We start from the raw sequence: 20,108 nt of genomic DNA, 5'->3' as shown, positions 1-20,108 counted from the left end.
GGATTGATCGGATTACATCACATTACCATTAATTTTTAGTTCGAATTTTTGATTTCGATTCAACTTTATGCTTAAATTTTTAAAATGTTCGATTTCAATTTTGAATTTATTCGATTTTAGGGGAACTTTTTTCAAATGGGTGTGCTTGTAATCTGTACTAATATAAGCTCCGCCTCATCAATCCCATCCTTCTGGATAATCACAGACTACAATATACTCTCTCCGTCCCATTTTAACGGCTTTTGACTTTTTTACACGTATTTTAAGGTGTTAAAAAAATCACATCTAAATATAATTATTCTTTATAAAATTTATATCAAATAAAAGTTTAGAATCTAAACTTTTATTTGATATAAGAATTGATTTTTTTTATTAAGTGTAGACATTGTCTTTTTACACCTCAATGTACGTGTTAAAAAGTCAAACATCAGTTAAAATGGGACAGAGGGAGTAACTCAGATCGCTGACGCCAAATACAGTAATCTTCACGCACCCCAAAGTCCACCGTAGCACGCATCCCAAGACGTCGACACCATGCAGTATAAAAGCACACACAACCAACAGACGCAAACAAATAATTAGCCAAAAAAAAAAAAAAAACACACACACAAGTCCACACCAACTCAGCTCTCTAGACCCGATTCAAAATGGACCTGATCCAAACCCGAACCGACCAAAACGGCGTCGCATACCTCACAATCAACCGCCCCAAATCCCTCAACTCACTGACCCGCCCCATGATGATCGCCATGGCCAAGGCCTTCAAGGCCTTCGACGCCGACGACTCGGTCCGGGTCGTCATCCTGTCCGGGTCGGGTCCGTCGTTCTGCTCCGGCGTGGACTTGACGGCGGCGGAGGATGTTTTCAAGGGAGACGTCAAGGACATGGAGAGTGACTTAGTGTATCAGATGGAGAAGTGCCGGAAAGTGATAATTGGGGCGATTAATGGCTTCGCCGTCACGGCTGGCTTCGAAATTGCGCTCGCTTGTGATATTTTGGTCGCGTCGAAAACGGCTAAGTTTATGGATACTCATGCTAGGTACAGTTAAATTAATAATGTCAGGACCGTGAAATTTTATTAATTTATCGAGATTATTGATTGTCAAATATTTGTGTTATGTATCATGTTTATGTTGCGTAGTGTATTTTTTAGTGTCGTTTTATTTTGTAGTGTATGTTTTTTTAGTGTCGTTTATTTTGTAGTGTATGTTTTAGTGTTGTTTATTTTTGCGTGATTAAATTAGGGAAGCGGTGTGTGTGAATGCAAACAAATGACTTAGCTATTAGAGTGAACAAAGTACAATGAGTTTGAAGTTAAGTGGCGTGGTAAATGTGAGTTTGTTAGACTTAGCCATTAGAGTAAACAAAGTACAATGAGTTTGAAGTTAAGTGGCATGGTAAATGTCGAGTTGCGTGGTACATGTGAGTTTGTTATATGTGGTAAGTGGCTATGAGTTACTTCGTTATTTCATTCACGTGTGAGGGGAGTAAGTGGTGTGGTAAATGTGAGTTTGTTATATGTGGTAAGTGGCTATGAGTTACTTTGTTTGTTATTTCATTTACTTGTGAGGGGAACTTAGTGGCGTGGTAAATGTGAGTTTAAAAAGTCAGAGTGAAAAAAGTTCTTGCCCGTGTGTGTGTGTTAGTTTTGAGCTGTTTGTGACAAAAAGATATTGTGTTAGATACTGGACAACATGAATTTTGGTGGTCTTACAATGGAAGAGAAAGTTTTGGTTAGATTTGGAAATTAATTTTTCTCTCGCTTAAAAATGAGAGCACTGTGATGATGGCTTAAAACGTGGTTAAATGTTGAAAGAAATTACAAGTTAGATGAAGGATAAGTGAGTTGGCTATATATTTCATTGTTTTTTGTGTGTTTTATCTGCTGCTCTTATTGTTGAGTTCACAGTAGTTTCGTTTCAGCCATTCAGTCGTGGTTGGATATTAGATTCATTTCCTTCTTAATAATTATACTTATAATGACAACATATATTATGGAAGTACTCTTTCACTAGTCATGATCATTTCTCGTCAAGATTATTGCCATTTATAATTTGTTCTCCTATTCCAAAGTCTATAAAGACTGATAATTGAATTCCCGTTTTTAAGGTTTGGGATATTTCCATCATGGGTCTGTCTCAAAAGCTTTCCAGAGTGATAGGACCTAACAGAGCCCGTGAAGTGTCCCTAACGGCCACGCCCATAACTGCAGACCAAGCTGAGAGGTGGGGCTTGGTGAATCACATTGTAGAAGGAAATGAGCTGATGAAAAAGGCCCAAGAAGTTGCTCAAGCCATAATAAAGAACAATCAAGACTTGGTTTTAAGGTACAAGGCAGTTATAAATGATGGCCTGAAGCGAGACCTTGGTCATGCACTTGCATTAGAGAAGGTAATGATTTGGCATATTGCTTCTTATGTTTACATCCTCTTCCTTGCAAATATTATAGGATAGAGTTATTCATATTATTTGCACCAACAATTTACTGGCACTACAACAATAATTACACTGCACAATACAGCCATGTGAATAAAACTTCTATTGTGAAAGTTAAAAGTTAAAACATTGCTTACGGTTTTGCAGTGGAAAAGTATGAATATACTAATATATTATTGCTGGTTTATTGCTGTGAATGATTTGATTGATGGATTCTGTAAACCCAGTCATTTATAGGATGCTTTCTTAAATGACTTGTTTGAATAAAATATTGAATATTTCCATATGTTTAGTACTAGAATGTCCTTTTAATTTGTATATGAAGCAAGTACGTTGAGGTTTGCTTTGTATGTTTATGGCATTATTGGTGATTATGCTTTGAGGCATTATGCCTAGAACTCCCAAGTTAGATATGCCATAGGTAATCAGAGGCTGGAAATAAAACTGTCAAACTACTGTAAGTTTGTGAAGGATCTTACTTCTAGCACATCGTTATGTTAGGTTTTGTTTTATATGCAACTCTGGTTAACTACTCATTGTCTGTACCTGCTGTGTTTTTCAGGAGAGGGCTCATGACTACTATAGTGGAATGACTAAGGAGCAGTTTAAGAAATGCAGGAATTTATAGCAGGACGAAGCTCGAAAAAGCCTCCATCCAAGATGTAGAAGTACATGCTCCTTGCTCATCTTACTACATCAATAAGTTTGTTGTAATATCATATGATCAGATAGAAAAATAAAGATGTAATAGCTTTTTGTGTACTCTGTAAACACTTCAGATCTACTAATAACGTTGATGGCTGTAATAAGCCTCGTCAATATTCTGCGTTTGTTTACTGCTTAAATGTTTTGTTAGCAGGTGGTGGTATTATCTGTTATACAAGTTCATGTCTCTGTTTCAAATCATGTCTCTGTTTCAAAATAATTGATTTGTTCTGATTTGAATTCGTTGCACTAATCAAATTTTGACCATTATTTATATATGTTACAAAATTAATACAGTTTATAATTGAAATCATTAAAAATTATATTTGATCTAAGTAAAAATATTTTTAGTTTTTAAAAATTTAAAAAAAATAATTTTTATTTACGGTGAAACAAGAACATAATTTTGACATGGATATAATTTCAAGACGAAGAAATATAGATGATAGTATAATTTCAATACGGGAAAATATAGACAAATGTATAAGTTTGATAAGGGAAAATATAGTGTAATTTTGATACGGGAAAGTATAAACAAATGTATAAATGTATAAATTTGATTAAGGAAAATATAGTATACTTTCGATACGAGAACGTACTGACAATGTATAAGTTTGTTACGGGGAATTATAGCTTTTATTGTTATGGGGTTTTAAATTAGACAAATGTATGAGTTTGATACGGGAAAAATATAATTTTTATTATTGTGGGGTTTTAGGTTGAATGATGTTATTTGGGATTTTCACTCATATTAATTATTTTTATAAATTTGGATAATATATAAACACTTGCAGTAAAGAGTTATATGAAGTCCACAAATAGTAGTTTTGAGTCCAGTTTTTCAAATTCAGATAAATTATAATTCAATGGCTATGATGTTATCTTTTTTTTTTGTTCTACAACATTTTTAAACATTCGACACTATGAAAATCATGTTCAACAACATAATCAATAAGTATAATAATTAATTTTATAAATTCAAAAACACTATATCCTTCAATATATAATAAACAGAATAATAATCTTAATGACTATAAAAACTGAAGGATGTTATTGATTAATTGATAATGATATTTAAGAGTATTTGCAAAAATAAATAATTGATAAATTTGGTAATAAAAGATATTATTTGAGATTAACTTAAAATTTTATGATTGTTAATCCAAATCTCCACTTAAATGTGTACATCATAAAACTCAACTCAACATTTGCATAAATCTAAATGAACAATATGATAGTATAGCAAATATTACCAATCAATAAATGTATATTTATAAAATATTCATATGCGACAATTGAGGGTATTATAGTAATTTTCAAGTGGACAGTTTTGCTCCAGAAAACCGACGCTCAACTATTATAAACGATACATTCGTAAGATTATCAGTAGCATCCTCCCTAGCCACTTATTATTGCCTCATTATTTTCCTCTTTGCCTCCGGCCACTCGCGCCCTCCTCTCATCTATATTCTCTGTCCATTTTTTTCTATTATACCTCAATAGCTCCTCAACGAATCATACAATTAAAAACATATCATTAATATTTGTAACTTTTTTCCAAACTTTCAAATATTTACCGATCTTTCTTGTTAAATGTGTAATCGATAATCATCCTTATTTCGTCTAAATCAACCTGGGAAATTATCATCCATATCATTTTTGTTGTATAGTAAATATAATCATTTACATTAAGTTTAATTTATTCTCATATTTATTGGATTGAACATACATGAATTCTTACTTCTTCTGCTTTAGTATGTATTTGTCTATTTGTAAACTGAATCAAAAATTGAGTCGTATCTGAAACATGATTCTATAGAATGAAGATGTGTTTTCATCTTTGAATTTGATTATAGATTTTCAATCATTTTGATTGTTAATCACATTTTGAATAATCAAATCACATGATTTTGGTGTGATTTTGGTGTGATTTTGTTCATTCTAAATTTTTTTGTAATTTATATGAATGTATTAGTTGATTGTGATTCAACTAGAATTAGTTCACACCACAATTATAACAAAATATATCAATCCGATTTGATAGAATTTTTGTTTCTTGACATACTCATATCATATTTACTATTATCACAAGTCACAACATACATTAATGTGTAATTTACATTTGTAGTGAATAATGAAGAAATGCCGCCACATCACGAGATTTGTCTCTCAACGGAAAGGTATCCACTGCGAAGGTAATTTTTATATATTAATAACTTATACCGAACTTGTCCATTGCACTTCTTAACTAATTATGTATGCTATATAAATTGCAATTATTTATGACTAAATTTTATAATTTTTTTGTTACATGACATATGAAAGACGAGGGTGGACGGGCTAATGAATGAACATATACTATTGGTCTTTGCATATTCCTCTCATCATATTTTGACACAAAACTCGAGTACATAATGTCAATTCATATTATTATCACTACGCCATATTTGGCCTATTGCAAACTCGAAAAAATATTGTGTAAAGCCCTTAAAGTATTACAATAGAGTATTTAACATTTCACACCTAAAATTAGGGCTTGCATTTTCGGCCGTTGCAAGAGATCATCAAATGCAATACTTTTCCTTGTGTCGCATAAAGTCTTGCCATAACTTGATATGCAGCATCTTTAGCCCTTTGAGTGTCACTTTTAGGCATTACAATAGCCTATTATAACATTTTGTTCAATACTTATTTGGTTTTTTTACAACATTTCATAGTTTCTCATGCACATTTTTTGTGCAACACTTATTTGATTTTTAATGAGCATTTTACACTATGAAGAAGCCAGTTTGGTCATGAGCTGGTCCTTTTTGTGTCTTCTTGCTTTCTCACTGTGTTTGTCGTAAAAGCGCCATCTTCAACAGGAGACTCCCTTCTTCACCATTGTCCGAAGGAATTTTGTCTACAAAAATCGGGGAGGGAGATAATAAATAAACATTATTAACTAAAATACAAGCAACATAGATGCTTGTACATCTATGACTAACACATTTGCTGTTAGACAACGCTATATGTTTTATCATAGACACCCATGTTTAACATTTTTATGCATATTTATTTCTCTCAGAATACAAGTAATATAACGTACAAATATGAAAAGACTTCATAAGAGATGAAGATGTGGATGCCATTCTACCTGGTAAGATGGGTCATCTGGACATGATCTTGTTGCGACTGAATACTGTGCTCATCCACGGCACAACAAGGTGATGAAACCTCATCAAGTTGGCAGGTTTTAACTTTTTGGCAAGAAATCCTGTAAATGATAATCCGGGTGGCTGCATCTTGGCCCATGCTCCAGGATCTGGTAAAACTTCAATGATGATCAGTTTACCAGAGTTTCATGGCAAAAGATCCTTCAGCAAGACCACTTGTAGTGCTGCCTAAAGGTGGCTTGCCAATTTGGAAGAAGAAATTTCTTATTAGCTGTGAAGTCTTAGTGAAAAGGATTGTGAGATAGCATTAGGATCAGTGGACTCAGTGTTGATGCTCATACATTGCGGTGTTAAACTACTGTGAGCTTATTTTTAGTCATAAATGTCAGGTAGTTTCTCATAATCAGGCACGATGAAGAATTTGAATTAAATATCACAGAGAAGTACATTTGTTATTATGTTATATCAAGATATCTTGCTTTCGTAATTCTTACAAATAATATGTATGACAGGAAAAGAAACACACCTCATTTTTGCACAAAAAGCCATTCATAAGGAATAGAACAGATTGACTAACTCAATGATAGACACTTCCAAGCTCCACTGAACCAAATTTATGCCAATACGTCATAAACAGTTCTCATGACATGGCAACAATATCTATCTTAAAGAGTTTCAGACGTCCGGAACTAGCATAAATGATAAACATATATTTAATTATATCTTTCTAGAACTTTTAAGCAATTCATTTAAATAAATATATGAATATGGCTCAACAGTCAACAATATCTGGAGGTAGCCCTTCAGCTCGTGATGTATTTGCTTAGAACTTCTTCTTAGCATGAGAAACGATCGCGACTTCCTGAATTTTCACCTTGATACCTGTACCAAATTACTCCTTCCGTCTCATTTTCATTGCTTTCGACTTTTTGACACGTATTCTAAGGTATTAAAAAAATTATATCTAAATATAATTATTTTTTTACACATTTATATCAAATAATAATTTAAATTTTTATTTGATATAAAAATTAAAATTTTTTTATTAAATGAAGATATTATTTTATACACCTCAATATAAACGTCAAACATCAAATATTAGATAAACCGAGAATCTCAGGCCAAACACGTCCTTCCCTTTCTACCCTGCAAAACCAAAAGGGTGCTGATTTATGCACACCCTAAACTTATTTATGCACACCCTCTATCTTTTTTGGACGAAGTTGCCCTTAATTCTTTTAGCATTGTTTTGTTTTTTTATTTACTTAATTTATTATCTTTCTGCAGCTAATGTTCCTACTAATATATTTAGTAACTCTAGATTTTATTTCTTGCAGGGATGATTTCCTCTCTAGGGGATTCAAACCGAGGTTGTAGGACACTTGAAGGATTAAAATATAAAACAGTATATAATAAGGTAGAAACTTTTCCAGATCTGACTGTTGCGAGGAGGTCTTCTAGCAACCATGCTTTTCTTTACTATTTTAAATTTGAGTCTTCGGTTCCTTTGTGGCTGACCTGATGTAAAAAAAGACTCTGTTTTGTTCAATCAGCATTTCTTCACGTCCTCATCCTTCGATGCTTCACCAAATTTGCATTTGGTTAATCACACCTGGACCAGAAGGCACTGCAGACATTTCTCAGCTTGACACCTACAATTTCATGAGTATTAGGCACATTTGTGTTTGGATTGCAATCCTTCTGCTTGTTGTTTTCCTTCTTTCAACCACTTAATACATGCACAAATATATACTTGTGAGTTAGGTTTAGGTATTATCAAACTAGTAACATCTTCCGGTTAAACCCCCTTCACTACTAAGTACGAGTAGATAATAGGATAAGTAAAATAAGTTTCCGGTACAGTGAGATGCGTTTGCGTACTCTTCCATGAAGATCTATGTTGAACTCGTGTAGCAGATAAATTAAGTAAATAAAAAAACAAAACACTTCTAAATGAATTAAGGGCAACTTGGTCCAAAAAAGAGAGAGGGTGTGCATAAATAAGTTTAGGGTGTGCATAAATCAGCACCCAACCAAAAATCTACAGCAGTGAAACATTCTAGGGATTGACTCCTCAGTCAAATTCATCACCAGTTAATCGCCCTTGTCTATGAATCAATACACACACATATACATACACGCAGTGAGTTAAAGCAGACGAGATTGCGAGATCATCTTGCAAAACACACTGTTTAAGCGTGGCGATGAGATTAATCGAGAGATTACTAACAGTAATTGTATTAGTGTGTGTAATTTCAGTGTTGGAATCGGAATCAGCATCGGAAGCGTATCGGAGAGATCCAGGTCATCCGCAATGGCATCACGGCGCTTTTCATGATGTTAAAGATAGCGTCCGATCCGACCTTCGGCGTATGCTCCATTCGCGAGCTGAGGTCTCTCTTCTATGTGTTTGTGTGTGTCCGTGTCGATTAAAAGTCTTTTTGAGTGAATTTGTGGCTGATTTTAGCTTGAATTGTTATTTATTGAATATATTTTGATTGAGTTTTTATGCTTATGTAGATGTTTTAGTAACTTATGCTTGATGTTAGCTCGGATTGTCATTTGGCGTTTCGCTTTTCACTGATTAGGAAGATAGTTAAGCTAGCTTTTGCGGTTGCTTGGCTGTTGAATATTTTAACTTAATGTTTTAAGTTGTTATAGATGCTGGTTTAGGTTTTTGAGTCGTGATGAACATTATGTTCTAGTACATTTATGCTTAATGTTAACTCTAATAGTCACGTCGAATTTAATTTTATCATCATTTTGACTGCTTTTATTTTTTACGTCTAGACTCTAGATGAAATTCGTTTTTTCAAGTAAATAGTTTAGCTAGGTTTTACTCCATATAAAAGCCTGATTATTTTAATTTGATATGTCAAGTAAATGGAAATATTAGTTTAGACATTTGAACTGCAATTTGATTGGTTTAACAACACCTTAAATTTGTAACGTAAATGGATTTGATGTGCATTGATAGGAATTTAAAGTATGATTCTGTAATTGGAATTAAGATTTTTGTAACGATTATTTTTACTTGCACATTTGAGTCTATTAGGATACTTTTTAATCTCGAGGTTAAATATTGGTTGTGCCTGCCTTCGTTCTATTATATGTATAACTGGTGTGATATGGTAAGTTACTTACAATGGCTAGGGCCGTAGGCAGTTTTGGCCCAAGTCCACCCTTATCTTTCCAAATGTACAGGTTATACACTTTAGGGGTAATTTAGAGGGGTGTATTGGATTGGGATTTTAAAGCATTTTTTGCATTCATGAAATCCGAGAGTATTCGATTGGGATTGTTTGAAATCCATTAAAATCTTGAGGTATTCAATTAGGATTTTAAATTATGCTACAAAATCTGGTGGTATTCAATTGGGATTTTAAATTATGCTTTAAAATCTGATGGTATTCAATTGGGATTGTTTAAAATCCATTAAAATCTGATGGTATTCAAATGCTGATGGATTTTTTTTCATTTCATAAAATGATGGATTTTGTGGCATTCTTCAGTGTATTTTAAGTTTTTTGAAATCCCACTAAAATCAATGGGATTTTGAAGCATTGTACCTAAATCCTATCAACTCTGCGACATTTTATCAAGAATCCGCACAAAATCAAAATCTCATACAATCCATTAAAATCCATAGACTAAAAACAATTCATTAAAATCCCAATCGAATACACCCCTAATGTACGGCCATCATCTTATGACGTGTATATACCAAAATTAATTATTAATTTCTTTCTTACTCTTTCATGACTTCAATGTTTGATATATTATTATAGCAATGCTATGTTCAGTCTTGTCTGAGTGTTAGATGATGAATACAATAGATTGCAACAGTTCTATGTGATATTTAAGGTTTTGTAGAATGTCAAATAATCATTGCAAAATAATTTGCAGGTACCATTCCAAGTCCCACTTGAAGTAAATATTGTCCTCATTGGTTTTAATGGAGATGGAGGCTATAGGTACTCGATAGATTCCCAAAAGTTGGAAGAGTTTTTGAGAGTTGGCTTCCCAACTCACAGACCATCATGCCTAGAGACAGGCGAGCTCCTTGACATTGAGCATCACATTGTCTATAATGCATTTCCAGTAAGCCTCTACAATATTGTTGTTGTAAATAGTTAGATTTTATTATCCCCTTCGATGTATATTTTTTAGTTTGTGATATAACAGAATGCAAAGAATGTCAAATTTCTTTTGAATTTATGTAAATTTATCAGGTCAGATTTGCAAATGCCAAAAGGAGAGCTTAGTATGTTGTGTTCTAGTTCAGCACTGGCTTATACTTCATTAGATAGCGTTACCTGAGGGTGATATCTACTCCAGAGAAAGAAACCCATTTAGACAGGATGCTAAAACAATTTCAATCTGTAGTTTTTTTTTAATTATTATATTTTTTATAATTTTATGATTTGAACTCCTGTTTGTATTGCTTTTCACAACTCCTTGGTCTTGGAAAGATGTAATATTACTGGTCGTTTCACCTAAGATAAGCCGGTATGGTATGACAAAAATTAATTGTAGGTTGCATCTTGCATTTTTCTAGGAGTACAATTTTATCGAACTTGTACAATAAAGGAAGAAAATGTGAAATTAGATTGCTATAGTCCGTATGAGTTTAGAATGTACTTACACATAGTAATCGCTACAGGCTGGCCAACCAGAATTGATAGCACTTGAGAAAGTACTGAGATCGGCCATGACTACTGCTGGAACTGCAAGAGAGGTGACAGTGACTGCTTAATGTAGTTTCTGCTAGTTACTTAATTTCAAGATGAATTCTAATTTTATAGTTTTTATGTAGATTGATTTTGGTAGAGAAGTCTCCTTGTTTGAAGTTGACGCAACAGCAGTGGAACCAGAATTTAGTAAGTTGTACTCTTACTTATTTGACATTGAGAGTGGAGGCGATCCTACAGAAGAGATGGACAGAACTATGCCCAGTGCAATATTTATTGTTAATTTTGACAAGGTATTCTGTGGCAGATATTAATAAATACAATTACAAGTTGCCTAGTACAGGAGTCGCTATCATAATCTCAGATCAATATTTAATTTAGATATTAGATCACTGTCAATGTTTTAATATCTCTTTAATGATGATAATTTCTAAACTTTTTATACCCCATTCTTCTGTCAAGCCTTCCAAGTTGCCTTGCAGTTTCAGCATCATAAAATTTTATTGAATAGCTTCTTCTTCTGTGTACAGGTAAGGATGGATCCATGGAACAAAGACGTTGATTTTGACAGCTTAATGTATGGAAAAATTAACCCGTTAACTGAAGAGGAGATGAAGAAACAAGAGGGAGACTACATTTACCAGTATCGTTACAATGGCGGAGGAGCATCTCAAATTTGGTTAGGCTCTGGCAGGTAACAATTTTTTATGCTAAATGAATCTGAGCATATTCTTGATTTTTGTAACAATTAACAATTTCATGTTTTTTCATCTTTTTCAATCATTTTATGAATTTATAGGTTGTGTTGAGTTATCAGTTCTCTCGAGATTTATATTGATGAAGCATTCTATTACTCGGTGTCTGGTTTGAAATATTATTTAACTTACTTGAACATAGATTTCGCTGTTATAATGGGTTGGAGTTGAATTTTTTGTGTTTCCTTACCTGGCATCTTTGCTTATTTTATCTCAAGTTTCCATAATGAGCTTGACCTTGATATGACCAAGAAGATAAATTAAGGAACCAAGTGCTATATAAATCTTTGGAGGTGCTTACTTCAAAATTTCCTTAGAATTGGCTGGTATTGCAAATAAATGTTTTTTTAAGCTAAATACAGTAGAGCAGCAAGATGTATTAGATGGTCAACTATCCCAAAACCTTAAGGAGTGGGGAAAGTGACTAAATGGCTCTGATATTTTTTATAACACACACCTTTTTTCGAAAGTCATGGACTCATGAGCATAACCTTAGTGTTCAAAATGAAATTTTTAAGGAATGGAGGAAGAAGTACCCATCTCTGATTGGGCGATGGACGCGAGGAAGGGAAATCTGAAGCCGGGTCGTAATCTGTTGATGGGGGCTAAGTTTTGTCGTAGATTCCGACTTGAATCACTTATCAATTCTGAACCCAAAAATTCATTGACCACCGTGGGTGCCGTCTAATGACGTGTAGTGGAGCGCTTGCACAGGGCCTCATATTTTATTATGTATATATAATAAATCGAATATTTATTTATTTATATAAAAATGTTTATGTATTTCATATCATTTCACCACTAAATAAAAAATTATTTATATCTAACTAAATTTTTTTATTATTGACAATGACATTTTATTGAACTGATTTTTCTTTTTAGCCTACAATTTCTTATATTTATAAAAATTTAAATTGATATAAACAACCATGTATTCAAATTACTTATTCTTAAATGTAAATTTACTTGTATACAATATTATTTTTATTAATATTTATATTTAAAATAAATACATATTTTTATTTTAAACTTACTACTTTATTATTTGTGGTAAAAAATATATATATTTAATTGTAATTTAAATTGTTGTAGAAGCCTCATTTTAAATTTTGAACAAGGCTTCGGTAAATGATTAGCCACCCCTGACCACCGTGCCACAGGTGTGGGTTGGAGGTAGGCTCAGCCTAGGCTTGTGCGGTCTGGGGCTGCTGAACCAATACAAGGGAGCTCATGAACAGGGAAGAAGCTTAGATAAGAGAATACGAATATAATTTCTCTTAGATGTTTATTAATAGATAGCTAATTATGTCTTCGGCGAAGCTAAAAAAAGGTTGACCCGCTTAATTCGCTTGGCAAATGATCTTTGCTTTTGCTGGAACAGCAAGATCCGCAATTTCCCTGCCGTCTTTTTCTTTCCGATGGATTTGGGTCGGGGAGTACAAGCCCCTTATTTTAGAATGCTGAAGAACCCCTCCTAATAAAATTAAGGGATAAATATTGGAACCTCATGGGTAAGGATAAGGTAATGGAATTAATAAAGAAATCTGTTGACCTAGGCAGAATAGGAAAATTGACGAAGGGAATAGAGATGATGCTGAGAAACAGAATACGTCACTAAGAGTACAACTCTTATTTGGACGAAGTTAAAAAAATGCTCTCTTTCTTGTTAATAGGTCCTGAGGCTCGGCTCATGGCCACAATATGAGCTCAGCTACTATGTTTGATGACCAACTTTCCCAAAATCATAAGGTGTTGGAGAAAGACACTTTTTTAGACCTTGCATCTCTTTTAAGACACCATTATCGTGTTCCGAAAAATGATAAAAGAATTTTGACCGTCAATCTTTTGTAACATAAGTCATAACTTACCTCTGCAGTGACATGCATTGTGCTAGCTGAGCTGTTATGTTTAACAGAAATATAAAGTATGCAGTTAGTATGTACTTGTAATAATGTTAATAGTGCGTCTCACTTAGAAATAATATACTAGGTCCGCTTATTCTAACTAGTCAACCATGTGGACAGCTTTTGAATTGTTTTCTCATTATGCTTTTAGGTTTGTTGTGATCGATCTTTCAGCAGGACCATGCACTTATGGAAAGATTGAAACTGAAGAAGGCAGTGTCAGTTCTAAAACGCTTCCTCGTTTGCGGAATGTGATGTATCCAAAGGGTTCAGGTTCAATTAGTGAGCCTTACTCCACTGACATGTTTTTTGGACGAGTTGCTTCTCTGGTTGCAACCACGATTGAGCACGTTATAGCTCCCGATGTTAGGTATGCTATGTTACTCAGTGATAATTAATTTTTAATCATTCGTTGTAAAGGTTGTGAACTATTAATAGTTTATTTCCTGCAAGTTTTTTTTTTTCATGCTACGGCTGGACTTCAAGATTTATTTTGACAAATGATCACTTGAAAGGGTTGGGGGATGGGGAATATTCCCTGTTGAACATTAATGCCAGAGATCTCTGTTGGTGCCTCAAAATTCTGTAATACACAGATCTCATCAAATATTATTGGTTGCTCAACATTGTCTTATGGCATTGGGTTTGGTATTTATGGACTTGTGCCTTTATATTGTACTCATCTCATTTCCATATGGGAGCTGGTACAAATATGAGATATATACATGTACTCGGAAAATAGTGGCATTATTCACATATTCAATCTTCCTTTGTTGTGTTGGTACATGTCAACTTTGCAATTTCAAATTCACGCACAATGGTAAATGCGAAGAGATGCAAGTCACGGGCATGAGCAACACACGCATTTGTTTTGCAATGTAGTTTACAGGGGGCGCAACAAGGATGTTTTAAGACATTTTTATCGTCTTGAGGGTTGCATATAAATATTCTTTTCCAACTCTAGCTGACAATAGTTGGACATGTTAACCAACCAAGTATTTTTATGTTTCTTGTTAAATGTGTTGCATGTGTGATAACTAATTGCTTAAGGTCTTCATTTTAACGGTGCTTGGTTTTGTTTTTGTCGTGTGGAATCAGGTTTGAGACTGTTGATCTAACTACTCGTTTGCTCATACCAATCATTGTCCTCCAAAATCACAATCGATACAATATCATGGAGAGAGTCATAACTACAGTATAAACGTTGAAGCTATTGAAGCCGAGGTGAGTTATTTGTAGGGTTTAATTAATAATGATTCCTTTTTAATTTCTTATGAAACAGTCCTTTTCCTTTTCTTTTATTCATTTATGGTTGCAACCAAGAGTATAATTATGTGGCCACCACCTTGTCAGAAAATCACTAGCCTACTGGTGGTGTTTAGTTCCACTGTTACCAGTCAAGTACTAGTTTACTGAAGATTGAGGGTTGTGTAGAGTTATTATGTGTGGGAGGCTGGGAGCAACTGAGGATTAAAGTTCATGCAGTTGATCATGACCCAACAATCACTAAACCTATTTCATTGTCTTTAATTTGATGTTTATCAACAAAACCATATTCAGAATGATGTTTTCTTATAATAATACTTTTGTTTGCATTATCTGTGATCTCTCTGATCCTTTCCAGGTTAAAAAGATGGTGCACAGTGGTCAAGAAGTAGTAATAGTAGGTGGTTCACATTTATTGCATCACCATGAGAAGTTGGCCATTGCTGTTTCGAAAGCAATGCGAAGTCATTCCCTTCAAGAAACAAAGAAGGATGGCCGTTTTCATGTTCATACCAAGACTTATCTCGATGGTGCTATTCTAAAAGAGGTGCAGTCACGTTAGTTTTAGCTTACAATTTATTGATAGAAGGAAAAATTGTAAGTTTATTCCCTTGGAAAATAGCAGGCTTTAAAGGTTTAGTATTTTGCCATCCATAATGCAAGGAATTTAAATACGATCCTAGAATGAGGTTGTTTGACCACTTTATGACCATAGTGCACTTCTGTTAAAGATTATAGATGAACATTTAGTCATAAGGGTAAATTGATCATTTTCCAGTTTAAAAATCATATGCCTGCAAATAATATATCATGTCAAGCATATTGTAAATTATACTGAAATTAATACTGGAATGACTTTTTTTTTACTAAAATTAGGTTCAAGATTTTACTGATTTTCAATGAAAAAAACCATCTTTCTTAAAAACATTTTTGTATGCATGAAAGGATACTTTTGCAATATGTTCATGAAAAAATTTGTATGATTTCCACCGTCTATGATGAAACAGCCTGTCTTCATAGAACTTTTGTCTATATAATTATCCTATCCATGTTAATGTGTATATTCCTTGTTAACTTTGAAGACCAAGCTGTTAGAAGCATTTTTGGGTGTTATTACTAGCTAGGCTAAAACACTTCTAGTAAGAAATGGTTTCTTATTATTCTATATGTTTTGAAATCATTTTGTTCACAACCCCAGAGTTCTGACTAGGGATACATATATGTGAAACTAGATATGTAAATAGAAACTTGCAGAAGAGTGAAAAGATAACATGTCAGGGGAGTAATTCTGATGGGTTAAAATTATAGAGCCCCAACACAAACTTGAATCTTGAGGCAGAACTATATATAGGAATAGAACAACCTGAAGCAGATGATTCAGGGTTCATTTTTTGAGAGGTGACACTAAAATGTTTTGGGTGACACTACAATCTGTTCCCACAATTTATTTATTACTATACATCTTTTTTGCATAATTAGCTATGTAAAAGATGTGGTTACCATATGTATCATACTATCTTTTTTTTTTTGAAAGTATTGGTGGCGCAGCTTGTTGCTAGAGGTTGGCATTACGTTTCTAATAGTCCCGTTAGTCATTTGATTATATCTCGGGGCACCTGTAATGGAAGAATTACTAATTGTTATTCTACAAAATCACACCGATAATGGATTCTTTTAAAGTCATATGATGTTGTGTTCATCCATGAATTGTGTTCGTCCATGAATTGTATTAGAATACAGTTGCCCAGTTCCTTAAGCCAAAAGCCCCCGACCAATTAAGGACAGTGGACAGAAGGAAGGGACTACTGTTTTTGCAGTTTTGGTGACAATGCTTCGCATCATGTGATATAGGTTGATTATGAATTTTATTTACAGCTCTTAACAGAAAAATGTCTTTGAGTTCTATGATTATATAAATTGTGAACATGACCAATTAAGCACGCCAGATTAAGGTGTTGCACACTACAACAAAAATGGTTAAAGCTACCACCGTCAAAATATGGTTGCTTTTAGATAAAGCAACCGAACCGGGTTTAAAAGCTACCGTCAAAATATGAATTTCGACCGATTGCACGAGGTTGAAACTTCACACCTGCTTAAGATACTTCATATTTCTCTCAAAATATCCCTCAATCTATCTCTCATTTCATGATAATGCTTTGCTTATTATATCCCTCCAATTCTATACCTCTCATATGACCAAAACTACTGCTCCTTATTCTTTGCCAATACTTCCTCCTTCATAAAAAAATTTGATGTCCTTTTGAGACGGGCCAGAGACTTGTACTTGAAATTAATTGGTCAGGTTCATGGAATGCTTTTAATAACTGATTTACATACTGAGGGGCCGTTTGGGCAAACTTAAAAGAAGTGACTTCTTGCTTAAACTAAAGAAGTGGAGCAGAAGTGAGAAGTAAATAAGTTAATAAAGTGTTTGGAAAAGAAGCAGAAGCTGTGAGAGAGAAGCTAGGATTCTCACAGCTTCTTAAAAGTGCTTCTACTTCTTTACACAAACAGGTTAAGAAAAACAGGAGCCAGAAGTAGAAGCAACATCCTGTTAACAAACAGGCCCTGAGTATGCTTCCACATAGCTGTATATTTGGACTCGGTATTTCAAGAAACAAAGAGTCCTTGTTTCCACTTGTTTTAAGAAGCATTTGGATAACCGAGAAATAACTAATAAAAATAAACTTGAAATATTTTTATTGTTGGCACAACAAACAATTGGAAGATCGATATGATATTTTTACAATACCAAAATACTGAAAAAAAATAAATTAGATTACTTTGGGGCGTGATACAATCACCTTTTTTAAGAATTTATTTCATCTCAATTGTTTATAACTACAATTTTCTAAGGAGTTGCTAGCGTACATTATTTCTCGAGGATACAACAATGCATGAAGGATGACAAATAGCAATATTTTAGTGCCACCTCTATTTTTTGAGAGGTGACACTAAAATGTTTTGGGTGTTTTTTTTAATCACTAAAGAAATTCAGGCTTTTAAATATATTGTTTGGTGTTTGCGTGAAGTGCTTGATTTCCAATATAAATTCACTCAACTTGTAACTGTTTGCTTTCAAATCTTGCCCCCCTTAACTATATCAAATCCTGCAAAGTATCCGGTTAGGAATAGTTTAGGTTTACTATGACTGTGCAGTTATATCGTAAAATCGTACTAGGTTTTTTCATGGTAATAAACCGAGGTTAATGTCCTTTGATTTTCATTCTGAGCTGTTTGGGAAATTTAACCACCCGGATGATCTTTCCCAGATTTTGGGAAGAAATCCCATAAATAAGCTTATGCGGTTTGAGGATTCACTTGCTCTTTGTGTTCTAGACGAACAACTAAATAAGGGGGGCTCTGGTCTTTCTTATTGTATATGGTTGATGAGACAAGAAAATGGTGTAATCACCTGGACTCTGCGTTTCAAATATGTACTTGAAGGGTGTGGGTATCCTTTAAACATTACTAAGAACGGAACACTAGCTAGTAATAGAGTTATTTTGCTCAATGAACCACGGTTTAGCAAGCATAGTCTTTTGTAACGAGAGCATGATTCATAAAGACCAATATGGATTGGTAAGGTACAGAGATTTCAACATCGGTTTTTAATCTTTCTACTATCGACACTTACTTTCCAGAGAGTTTAATCATGCATATGTACGAGGGAGGGAAAATCGCTGCTGAAATATGCGAAGTAACTAAGCAACGAGAGTCCATCTGCTGATAATTGAAATCTTTGCAAGTTATAGTACTCTTATTATCTTATATAACGATTATATATGTGGACTGATAGTTTATGTTTTTTGATCTCGTAAAAACTACTCCCTCCGTCTCTTAGTACTTTCCTGTTTGTCTTTGACACGTTTGCCAATACACACTTTTGATCGTTAATATTTTTAGTTTCGTATTAATATTAAATATAAAAATTTCACTGTATTAAAGTACTCGTGAATACGAATCCAACAAGATCACTCACGATATATTTAGTCTTACAGATTTAACGTAAATTAGTAATTTGTCTCATGTTATGAACAGTCCCGACATTGCAAATAAGAAAAGAAAAAAGACACAGAGGGAGTACCATTTTTGTGTTGTTGCTTTGTAATAGATTATATGTGGACTGATAGTTTATGTATTATTAATTATTGATGATGTGGCTTTGCATACCCTAAATCTTATAACTCTAGTGGAGGTGCTAGCTAGCATTTAATACCCACAAAAATCTCAATTAAAACTTTGAATTTCTTCTGGTGCAATTGTTCTGATAGGAACTTGTCTTAAATCTACTCTCCTTTTCTAATCTTTTCCCATAATTTATTTATTACTATACATGTTTTCTGTATAATTAGCTAGGTAAAAATGTGGTTACCGTATGTATCAGACTATCTTCTTCTTCTTTTTTGGGAAAAGAATTGGTGGCGCAGCTTTTTCATAGCTTGGCATTATTCTCAGCTATAATCATCCGGGCGAATCTATAATGGATAATTTACTTTTATTCTACAAAATCACACCGATAATGGATATTTTTTTTAGTCACAAGATTTGTGTTCGTCCATGAATTGTACTCCCTCCGTTTCAAATTACATGTCCACTTTCAAAAAATCACATAGTTTAAGAAAGTGGTTGTTCGCAAATTAATTATGTTAAATGACCATAACATGTGGAGTGAGATTGATTTTGGAAATATAAATATGAGATATGTGGAGTAGAAATGATTTTGGAAATATGATTTTGCATTGAAAGTTGAAGTAGACAAGTAATTTGAAACATAATTTTTTTTTCAAAGTGAACATGTAAATTGAAACGGAGGGAGTATTAGAATACAATTGTTGAGTTCATTAACGCAATAGCCCTGGACCATTAATTTAGGACAGTGGACAGAAGGAAGGGAGTAGTGTCTTTGCAGTTTTGCTGACAGTGTTTCGTATCATGTGATATAGGTTGATTATGAATTTTATTTATAGCTCTTCACAGCTAAATGACTTCCAGTTCTATGATTATATAAATACTGACTACATGACCAAGCACGCGCCAGATTAGGTGTTGCAGCAGTGATACTAATACTACTATTTGACCAATTACAAGAGGTTGAAACTGCGTACCAGCTTAAGATACTTCAATTTCTCTCAAATCCCTCATTCTGTCTCTCATTTTCATGAGAATGCTTTGCTTATTATCCGCCCTTCT

At 33.7% G+C, this 20,108-nt stretch overlaps 1 protein-coding gene and 1 pseudogene across 1 annotated transcript; both read left to right on the top strand.

Moving 5' to 3' along the window:
- Window positions 1-437: 437 nt before the first annotated feature.
- Window positions 438-3,324, top strand: LOC108200336 (probable enoyl-CoA hydratase 1, peroxisomal). Its single transcript, XM_017368448.2, is given in 5 exon segments — window positions 438-1,039; window positions 2,110-2,129; window positions 2,132-2,391; window positions 2,999-3,044; window positions 3,047-3,324. Coding segments are annotated over 5 exon segments (774 nt in total). The 5' UTR covers window positions 438-647; the 3' UTR covers window positions 3,103-3,324.
- A 5,013-nt stretch (window positions 3,325-8,337) lies between these two features.
- On the top strand, window positions 8,338-15,650 carry LOC135149388 (uncharacterized; annotated as a pseudogene).
- Window positions 15,651-20,108: the final 4,458 nt, after the last annotated feature.

This window comes from Daucus carota, chromosome 9 (genome assembly GCF_001625215.2).
Source record: "Daucus carota subsp. sativus chromosome 9, DH1 v3.0, whole genome shotgun sequence".
Lineage (NCBI taxonomy): Eukaryota > Viridiplantae > Streptophyta > Magnoliopsida > Apiales > Apiaceae > Daucus > Daucus carota.
This window is presented reverse-complemented; position numbering and strand designations above follow the sequence as displayed.